Source organism: Chroicocephalus ridibundus, chromosome 13 (genome assembly GCF_963924245.1).
Source record: "Chroicocephalus ridibundus chromosome 13, bChrRid1.1, whole genome shotgun sequence".
In the NCBI taxonomy this organism is placed as follows: Eukaryota; Metazoa; Chordata; class Aves; order Charadriiformes; family Laridae; genus Chroicocephalus; species Chroicocephalus ridibundus.
The window spans coordinates 4,332,074-4,342,583 of record NC_086296.1 but is presented as its reverse complement, the minus strand read 5'-3'; the positions used below and the strand labels follow the sequence as shown (position 1 = coordinate 4,342,583).

The following is a 10,510-nucleotide window of genomic DNA, read 5'->3' as shown; positions in this document are numbered from 1 at the left end:
CCCGGAGGAGCCGGGGCCGCTCCGTCTGCCCGGCCCAGCGCAGCGCAGCATGTTGCGGGCGGCGGTGAACGTCTCCCGGCTGTGCCGGGGCCCGGCCCGGCTCGGTGCGCCCTTCTCGGCCACCGCCGCCGCCTCCCCCATCCCGGCGCCCAACCCGCGCCCCGACATCGCCTGCAACAAGGTAGGGCCGCGGCGGGGACCGGACGGGGGGCGGCAGCGGTAGCGGTAGCTTCCCCCGCGGCGAGCTGGGCTGGGACGGGGAGGGGCTGGGGCTCCCCGGCTCGGCCGCACCGGGCTGCGAGCCCGGTTTGGGGCGGGGGACAGCCCCGGAGGCCCCGGAGCAGCCGGAGGTTTGGGCCCAAAGTCTTGCGTTGCAGGAAATCTTGTTGTGAAATAAAGCAACTCAGGGCGCAGCAGCTGCCGGGGGGCAGAAGGTCGTGTGTCCTGCTTTGTCTCTGTCCCCGCGGTTGTTGCAGCTGACCGCTGCCATCGGCGCAAACAGCCGAAGGAGAAAACCGTGCGAGAGGGCGTGCGGAGGGAGGGGAAGGTGCCTGCCTTGGTGGTGGGTATCTGGGTAGACGAGAGCCCCGCTCCTTGCTCGATGCCCTGGGGAAAGCACCGTCCCGTCACCTGAGCAAGGCACTGGTGGAGGGCGAGCGTTCGTTCTCCTCCCCAGCCGCTCCTGCCCGCCACGGTGACAAGGCCCTCGGCCGTTGGCGGAGAGTTCAGCAAGTTCTCGGTGAGCACCACGATCTTTGCACTGACGCTCTCTTGCCATGGAGCTGAAAAAAACAAATTCAGCCTTACTGAGGACAAAAGAGTTGGATAAGCTGCTTGTGCGCCTGGTTCACTTTCAGAACGGTACACGGGGAACCTAAAATCAGCTAATCAGGGAAGTGCTGCCAAAAGCTCTAGTGCTGTTTACAAAATCAACTGTATCATCCCTGCCTGAAGCATTTTCCCAGTGTTCAGTCTCCTGAGCCTCCCGGTGTCCCTGCGCAGCTCCAGCCAGGCTTCCGGGGCTTGCAGGGACCTACTGAGACGGGAACCGCTTCCAATTCACGTGCTGTTTGCTGAGATGTGAATTCTTTTGATGAACTTGAGGCTGTGTCTGTTGCTGTGTACTTTTAGGCTAAAATATCTCCTTCATATTGGCGTGGTTTTGGAGCCCACACAAGTTGAGTCTGTTTTAATTAAACAGCCTGCTAAGATGCCATCAGACAACTAAAGCTCTTAGCGATTTCGCCTAGGTCTGGCTCCAAGGCTTAACACTGCTTTGCTTTCTTCATTGCAGATTTTCATAAATAATGAGTGGCATGATGCAGTCAGTAAGAAAACCTTCCCTACTATCAATCCAGCAACAGGAGAAGTCATCTGCCAGGTTGCTGAGGGCGATAAGGTAAGTGTTCTCTTGATGAGATTGGTTTGTTTTCCGCGTGAGCAGGTATATGGGGATTGCAGAGGAAGACACTAACTCATCTCTCACCGAGGCAGCTCCACCAAGTGCTGTGTTCGCAGTACTGCCTGACCTGTACAAATACCACGTCGAGTGCTGCTTGTGTTCTTCCTCGGCTACCGCTTTCCACAAAAACCCTCTGGCTTTGTCTCTTAGCAGTGGCAAGCCGGGACTGGAAAGGGCGGAGAGGAATAGATGTGGGGAGGCTGGGGAGCAGTTGCGGGTGGAGGTTGCTGGGGCAGGCGGGGATGAAGGCAGGTACCTTTGCAGTCCCATGGGTGCTGTGCTGGCGGTGTGACCCAGAGTCATGGGAGCAGAGGAGACAAAAGGTCAGCATTCACCTGAAGAGCCCCTTTCTGCTGTACACACGCAGTGGGAGACTGTCCCTAGCCCTAGGAAATTAAAAAAAAGAGATGGTGGGGAATAGAGTCATGTAGTCATCCCGTGCCTTATGCAAGGCCCTTCTAGGAGTCTGTGGCAGAGCTGAGGTGGTGTTTCCCAGCAATTTTGGGTTCTTTCTACAGTCTGGAAACTTGTCTGTATTCCCCAAGGGAGGGGTGAGTGAGGGAAACCCTTTGTTGTTTGCTTGTCTGTGGTAGACTGGCTTGTCCTGGCGTGACCATTACAGCAAGCCAGAACAGAGAACCAACTAGAAACAAGTTAATGCCCTGACAGGACAAAATGATGGATTAGAGATATTTGATCAAGAAAAAAAGTTCTTTAGACTGTGTTGGTGAAATCAAAGCCTGAAAAAGTATCAAAACCACACTTCTGGAGCTTTTTCCATGCCTTGTTCTAGGATACAAATATTAACCCAGCAGATGACTTTGCGGAAATACCTTGACAATATTTGTGCTCCACAGAGCTGAAATAACAGAGAGTGTGAGAGCAGGCAGAGGTGGTGGCTGCGCGGCTGTTACACCCTCTGTTTCACTGCCACATCTGCTCCCTCCTCCCCGCGGATGCAGACTGGGAGAGAAAGCTGCCTCTGGTCCAGCAGCAGTGTTTGTGCTGAGGCTGTGCTGCTGTGCCTGGGTTGGTGCTTGTGGGGCAAGTGGGGGTTCAGGGGCTGCAGCCTGTGCGCTCCCCTGCCCTGGGACCAATGAGTGTCTTGCAGTGAGGCATCTGTCAAGGCTGCAAGTTCTTGCCCCTAAAACCATGGCACTAGCGGCCACTTATGCTGTCTGGCTGGAGGCTGTTTTCTCTTGGAGACCAGGGAGGGCTTGAGCTGTGTTTTGAGAGAGTGAGTGGGGGCTGGTTACTCCTTTCTCACCCTCTTGCCGGGACTCCTCTGCAGGCAGATGTGGACAAGGCCGTTAAGGCAGCCAAGGCAGCTTTCCAGCTGGGCTCGCCTTGGAGGAGGATGGATGCTTCTCATCGGGGGAAGCTGCTGAATCGTCTCGCTGACCTGATCGAGAGGGACCGGGCTTACCTGGCGGTGTGTATCGCGCTCTGTGGCTGAGCTCCCACTGCGATCCCTAACTATGGGGAGAGGGAGGCAGAAATGGGTGGTTTGTGCCCAAGGGGTATGATGGGGATTTTGGCTATTGCTAAAACTGTGAGAGAGAGCTACAAAGGATGGGGAAGTAGTTTTGGGAAGCTGAAAGCAAAAAGGCCAACATGCAGAACTGACCTGAATTGCAACTGAGAATCAAATCTAAATCTATATGCCTGACTTTCCCCACCTCACTCTTCAGGCAATCTCATTGGTTTTTGCAGGCGCTGGAGACTCTGGATAATGGGAAACCATACTCCATCTCCTACCTGGTGGATCTGGACATGGTAGTCAAATGCCTCAGGTAGGCATGGAGGCTAGAGCGACAGCACAGGAACTCTTCATGCTCCACGCTTGTGCTCAGCTGGCCCGTGGTAGTTGAACCTCTGCTCGTGCAGAGAGTAGATGCTTCTGAGGAGGAACGCAAGCGGCTGGAGGAAGTGTCTCTTATTTTCTTTTGATGGGAGACTTGTTATTCTAAATTCAGTAACCAAAACTTCATTGTTGCTAGATACTTTGCAGGTTGGTCGGATAAATTCCATGGCAAAACCATCCCGTTAGATGGAGACTTCTTCTGTTACACAAGACTCGAGCCAGTGGGAGTTTGTGGACAGATTATCCCGGTAAGTGAAATGTATCAGTAGTTCCCGCAACATGTCAAGAATTCAGTGTTACCATGAAGAGTTGTCTTAAAATGCAAGTTATTATCTGTTGCGAACTGCTGCTTCCTCCAGTGGTAAGGAAATTATGCTTGCACCAGCTGGGAGGGCTGTTACTTTGCTCTGGCAGTAGAGAACTACCTGTTGATTTCATGGACTCTGAGAGAGATTTACTTTGTATCTGCTGAAAAAAGATTAAAATAATTTAAACCCCTTTATAGGAGTTATCTGGCTCAGAACCACAATTAGGTTTAAATTACTACCTAGCATTAAAACCAAAAATTCTGTGTGATAAGGAAATAGAGAACTAGCGTGCAAAATTCAGCTTTTATGTACCTGATCTTATTTCTGTAACCGGTAGCAAGCCTAGCAAGCTGGTTTGTCAACAACAAAGCCATATTTACACAATGGTCTGTGGATAGTGTTACCTCTTTATAGGAGTAGCCAGATTCTGCTTGTTGCATATTGTATTTGCATGTTTTTCATATTTGCATTGAGCAAGAACTGAATGTAAACGCCTCACCGGTCTGCACTGCCCTGTCATCACAAACAGAATTTCTTTCAAAATGCCTCAAAAGAGGTTAAACTGACAGTAAAGATTAATTCCCCAAAAGTTAGGGTTTTGCAGCGGTACTGAGAGACCTCATACTTCAGAGTACACTTTTCCTGGACAAATAGAAGGCAGTGCTTGAAAAGGAGCCAAGCGTTGAGGAGCAGCTAAGGAAGGATCAAAGACTGCTTCCATAAGTGCTGCAGCTGATTTGAACGAAGCTCACTGGCAATTTACTGATTAATTGGAAACTTTCAAGTTCAGACCAGCAAACACCTCCTTGTTTTTCAGTGGAACTTCCCGCTGTTGATGCAAGCATGGAAACTTGGGCCTGCCCTGGCTACTGGGAATGTGGTTGTGATGAAGGTGGCGGAGCAAACTCCCCTGAGTGCTCTCTACGTGGCTAATCTGATCAAAGAGGTGAGCGAAAAGGCTGGGTTTCCATCTGCTGCCTCGCTGTCGCTGCTGGAGTGCGGTGTGATACAGCCAAACTGGTGAGCTGTGGGGGGCATGTGACAGGAACAGAGAGGGGCTGTCTGATCCGAAGAAAGGCTGGATTGTCTTGGGTATCTTAGCATTTGATTTAGCAAAAAAAACCCACACTTGTCCTTAAAAATGCATATGCAGAGGACATAAATCTTGATTAGGGAAGGACGCTTTAAGGTTCAGTTAAACAACAAACTTCAGGGCAATTAGAAAGCTAACATATATAGCTCCAAACTACGCTTAGGATGTGGGGCAGGGAGTTGTCCTGGTTCTTGCAAACTGAACATTAAAGACCTAGGGAATTAAAGTGAAGGCACTGTTCTTTGTGGGATGCCTCCTGAATTGTTCCTAACAGAGGAGGGTAGGTGAAATCCTTGATTTGTAAAAGGAGTAACATTGCTCTTTCCTGCTCTGATCGGGCAGGCTGGATTCCCACCAGGCGTGGTGAACATCATCCCTGGCTATGGGCCCACTGCAGGGGCTGCCATCTCCTCCCACATGGACATAGATAAAGTGGCCTTCACCGGCTCTACAGAGGTAAGGGAGTACCTGAACCTTTAAGCCCTTGGGATACAGAGGTTATCTCATTGCTCTAATACCCTTTCTATATAACATACTGGAGGTGCCTTGCCTTCTACACCTTGTTTCTAAAAATACAGCTGACTTCAGAGTGTGATACTTATTTTTACTTTACATAAGACTCTTTTTAGGTGCCTTCTTTAGAATACTTCCTGTTGTTTCCCTTGAGCTCCTTCTTACTAGCGGAGAAACTCTAGGCAGTCTTCAGTTGTTCCTGTAAAGCCCTGACAATGAGGGGATTATTATTAAACTGCTGACTGAGATCTAAAACCAGCCGCCGTGCCAGGTGTCGCTGTCTGTAGGAGTGAACTCCTAATACCTGTTCTCACGATGCAGGTTGGACATCTGATCCAGAAGGCTGCAGCAGAGAGTAACCTAAAGAGGGTGACACTGGAGCTTGGAGGAAAAAGTCCCAACATAATCATGTCTGACGCAGACGGTAAGCACCTGCTAGCGTAATATTTGGTCTGTACCTTTTACGTGGGCTTTCTGCAAGCAGAGCTGGAGGTGAAAGGAGACCTCTCTTGTGTTGTACGAGTCTCCGTCTCTGACACCACCTGCCTGTTCTCACCCTGTCTCCGTGCCTCCAGCTGTAGCTGCTGTATTTCTGTATCAGCAGTTCTTCACTCCCACTTCTTTCTCAGGGCTGTGAAGAAGTTCAGTTATCAACAAATAAGAATTGTTTCAGTATCTTCCCTCAGTCTTAGTTCCATTTTTGTTTTCATTGCTTTCTCTTTCTCTTAGTGCATACTGCTTTTTTCTAGTCTTGTGAAGTTCTGGTTCCCTCATCTCTTGCATATAGACTTGGAAGGAAATTCTTCTAGATCTAAAATAACTTGTCCTTACTACCTGATAATTTCAAATGCGAACTCCAATCTCCTTCAGATGAGATTTTTTTCCCTAGTATGGGGGCTTTAATAGACCCTCATACTAATTAAATCTGTATGTAACTTCTGCCCTCCCAGAGCATGGAAAATACCTGTCAACTGAAAGGACTTTGTATCACTGATACTCCAGCAGTCTGCATGATAATTGTTCAAAAGAAGTTACTTACTGACTCTGGTTGATTTTGTTTGCTTATTGGTTTTCTTTCCTCTCCCCAATCTTAGTGGACTGGGCTGTGGATCAAGCCCATTTTGCCCTCTTCTTCAACCAAGGGCAGTGCTGCTGTGCTGGATCTCGAACATATGTCCAGGAAGATATATATCATGAGTTTGTGGAGAGGAGTGTTGAGAAGGCCAAGTCCAGGGTGGTTGGAAACCCGTTTGACTTTAAAACGGAACAGGGGCCTCAGGTGAGAGCAGGAAATGTCCTGAACTGTTATCTTATGAAATAGTCCCAATCTTCAGTCGTTGTGCATCAGGAGATTAGAATGAAAGGTATCCTTTGGTCTCTTGATTAATCTCCTTTGAACTGTGCCAATTATCTCCTTGTGCAGGAGAGAGAAGTTAATTAACTGATCTGATTATTCCAAAACCTCCACTTGACACTGGCATTTAAAAATTATCGTCTCCCTTTGAAGCTGGCTCGGCAGTCTGTTGAAATGAGGAATTGCTAGAGCACAGTCACATGCACAGCAGGTTGTAGTCAAATCTTTTTTTTACCGCCAGTAAAGGTGAAGCTGATCTGTCTGTCCTCATGGCTCCTAGGTAGATGAAGAGCAGTTTAAGAAGATCCTCGGTTACATTAGTACTGGGAAGCGTGAAGGAGCCAAACTGCTGTGTGGCGGGAACCCCGCTGCAGACAGAGGCTATTTCATCCAGCCAACTGTGTTTGGCGAGGTGCAGGACAACATGACGATTGCCAGAGAGGAGGTGAGACCCACAGCGCCTTTCTTTTCTGTCTGTCAGCTTTGCACTTCCTTGTCATTTTGCCCCCTCTGATGCAAAAAACCACAGGTCTACAAGCACTGGACATTCATGAACTGCAAAACTTGATTCTTAGAAAGTTACCATGTTAAACTTCCCTCCAGGTTACATCCTGGGCACTTAGTAATATGGGAAGTGATACTTGATGTCCTGTGTGACTTCTAGGACACATGCATAACTCCAGCATCGGCCACAGCCTCCCCCGTGATCAATTTACACAGATTTTCACCTGCTCTGTTTGGATTTTGCAGATATTTGGGCCGGTCATGCAGATTCTGAAATTCAAAACCATTGAGGAAGTCATTGAGAGAGCAAATGACTCCAAGTACGGCCTAGCAGCAGCAGTCTTTACAAAGGATATTGACAAGGCAAACTATGTGTCACAGGGCCTGCGAGCTGGAACAGTTTGGTGAGCCTTGGCACTTCCTTCTCCCTAAACTGCTGGAAGCTTCCTTATGTGCTGCCATTTCTCATTAAGTTTGCTCTTTGATAGCCTGTCTCTACTTTGGATCCAATTTGACGTGTACATCACTGAATGTAATGTCAGACCTCCAACTGTAATGCTAACTGTTGGTAAAATTTAGGTATATTAAGCTTCCATGCTCCCACTGCGAATTAATGAATGGGATGGGGGGAAGCGAAATCCAGTCCTGCAGCTGGCAGTGAGAGCAGCTGCTGCAGGGCTCTGAGTGCGAGCAGGGATTAGATCACCCAGCACGTCCGCGCGGTCCTGGCTGCGCGGTGGCGGTTGCTCTGTGTTCTGAGGCCGTGCTGAAGACTTTGCCAAAGTCAGTACTTTGACGCCAGTTTACTGTTCTAGCACAAGAGATTTTGGAGATCCAATATTTCACTGTTGTATTTTTTTTTAATGGTGCTGAGTGAACAGATGCTTTTGATATCTGTCCTCTGAAGGCGGTGTGGGTGGCAACCTGGAGGTTTGGTCCTGTGATAATGGGACGTGAACTGATTTAATGATCTTCTGTTTCCTGGTTGATGAAGATAAGGTTTCAGTATTGATTAATTATGTTGGCTGAGAGAACTGACAAATACGGAAATTCTGCCTAGAAATTCAGACGTCCCTCTGTTGTAAACGGCCAAGGTGTCCCTTTGCTACAAACGGGCTCTTCCATTAAGCAGTTCTGAAACTGCAGGTGCTTAATTCTTGTTTTCCATTTCAGGGTAAACTGCTACAATGTGTTTGGTGCGCAAGCCCCATTTGGCGGCTACAAAGCTTCTGGGACTGGGCGAGAGCTGGGAGAATATGGTCTGGAGGCATATGTGGAGGTGAAAAATGTGAGTATGCCTGTATCCAAGGTCTTCCCAACCCTCTGCCACAGCTCCAAATCGTATTTGTGCCTGCTGGTGTAGGCTGGCCTGAGAGTTGCAATTCTTCCTTCTAATGCTTGAATCAAAACTGGAACTGGGCTTCTGAAGTAACCGCAAACGCAACTCCATGTAACTGTATTTAAAACAGAAAGCTAGCCTTGCTTTATACTGCTGAGGAAAATAAGGATAGGTGACCGAATAGATTCCCAATTGCCTGCATCACTTGGCACTATTTAGCTCTTTCTCACTGTAAAGAACGCGAGTATATGGAATTCCCCCTGCGTTTATTTTGTGGAGAACAAGAAGAGCATGTGCTGGGGGTGCGTGCCAGATGGATAGAAGCTTCTGCAGGTACGGACTGGCAGATGAACGCTGGGCACTCGTCAGTCAAGAGGGGGAACCTGAGCAGTGACCAGTACTCGATGCCGCTCCCTTGAGTCTATGTGGGAGATGGAGGTTCCTGGTGTTAGGCAACCCCCTCGCCTCAGGCTGAGTAATTTCCTGTAAGACAAGGAGAAAGGCTGTCAGGCTGTCTGCTTGCAGCTGCAATGTCTAAAGGGTGACGGAGCTCTTGGGCAGAGCCCATGCCCCCAGAGTTACAGTACAGCAAAGTGGATAATGGTTGAGGGCCTCCAGCTGGTGACTGGCAGGGGACTGGTCTGGTACAGGAGCTCCACAAACAAATGTGCCACTCCCACCTCTCAAAGAGCAGTGGCATCTCTGGAGAGATGCTGTGACCCAGCCTTCGAGCTTCTTCCTCTCTTCGAGCCTTCCAGTCTGGTCTCCAGACCAAGGTGATCCCAGTCACTGACTGGGATATACTGTCCTCTGGTTCTGGTATTGCCTCTTGGCCTTCAAGTGAATATAACTGACCACTGTCTTCAGGAAAATAACTTGTGACTTTTTTTTTTTTTTCCTAGGTGACCATGAAAATTCCACAGAAAAACTCCTAAAGGACAGCAGCCTCCCCATGCGTTCGGAAACACCTACGCAGCTTCATGAGATACAAAGCAAGGAAACCTCTTCTTAACACGCACAGAACTTAGGTGGAAAATATGTAACTCTGCGTTAAGAAATGTTTCTTTAAAACGTACCTGAAGGAGCTTTTGTTAAAAAATGTTACTTGTCTTTATCTTTCTAAAATACCAAATACAGTTGAGTACTAATGCATTACATGGGTGTATGCTTGTTGCATCTGTATCTGATGAATATGCTTTTTTTCAGTAAATCGTTTAAATGCTTGTCTAGTCTGGAGGAGGTTTTATAATAATTCTTTGTTGGTTTACACAGGGAGCTCTATACTCCTTGCCCCAAACACCTAACACGTACGTCTCCCTTCTGTAAGCAAAGCGAACTGAGGCCGAGTTGCGTAACCCAGCAGGAGAGCAACCCCTCAGCGTGAATCTGTGAGGTGAAAGTTTGCTCCGGCTGCTCCCATTGTACCTACTCACAATAAATGTTTTTGTATTAGCGAGGTTAACCCTGCCTTTGTCGGAGCAGTTTGTCTCGGTGAGCTGAGCGGGAGCTCAAGCGCGTGCACAAACGCAAGACAAGAGGGAACGGCCTCAAGTTGTGCCAGGGGAGGTTTAGGATGGTTATTAGGAAGAATTTCTCCACCGAAAGGGTTGTCAAACATCAGAACAGGCTGCCCAGGGCAGCGGTGGAGTTGCCACCTCGGGAGGCATTTAGAAGCCGGGCAGACGTGGTGCTGAGGGATGTGGGTTAGTGGTGGCTTTTGTCAGCGTTAGGTTGATGGTGGATTGGGTGATCTGAGAGGTCCCTTCCAACCTAGACAATTCTGTGATTCTAAATTTGTATTTTCTTCCACACGTCAATCACCCCTTGCCTTAAGCAATTTTTAACTTTCTGTGAAACGTTAAAGCCAGCCCTACATCTGGTAACTCTGCCCAGCAAAGCAAGCACAAGAGCTGACCGTGCCAGAACAAAGCAGCGGGGTGGGGGGGGTCTGCGCCTCAGTGAGGGCGTTGGGGCTGCGGTGGGAGACCCCTCTATCGTGTAATCCTTAGAGTGAGCCCTGCGCTGGAGGGCTGGTGCGCTGTGAGGGGGAGACGAGCCCGTGGAGGGCACGAG

The 10,510-nt window shown here is 49.0% G+C and overlaps 1 protein-coding gene across 1 annotated transcript; it reads left to right on the top strand.

Annotated features, from left to right (window-relative positions):
* On the top strand, positions 1-9,660 carry ALDH2 (aldehyde dehydrogenase 2 family member). The gene is made up of 13 exons (XM_063351598.1): positions 1-181; positions 1,295-1,399; positions 2,754-2,894; positions 3,176-3,255; positions 3,463-3,574; positions 4,452-4,580; positions 5,070-5,183; positions 5,562-5,664; positions 6,335-6,519; positions 6,875-7,039; positions 7,345-7,502; positions 8,272-8,386; positions 9,340-9,660. Exons 1-13 carry the CDS (start codon positions 50-52, stop codon positions 9,370-9,372), a joined length of 1,572 nt encoding a protein of 523 aa, XP_063207668.1. The 5' UTR covers positions 1-49; the 3' UTR covers positions 9,373-9,660.
* The last annotated feature ends 850 nt before the right edge of the window (positions 9,661-10,510 follow it).

Coding starts and splice junctions, on each gene's coding strand:
- ALDH2 (XM_063351598.1), top strand. CDS start 50: ATGTTGCGGGCGGCGGTGAACGTCTCCCGGCTGTGCCGGGGCCCGGCC. Junction 5,665..6,334: donor AATCATGTCTGACGCAGACG/GTAAGCACCTGC, acceptor CCCCAATCTTAG/TGGACTGGGCTGTGGATCAA. Junction 8,387..9,339: donor CATATGTGGAGGTGAAAAAT/GTGAGTATGCCT, acceptor TTTTTTTCCTAG/GTGACCATGAAAATTCCACA.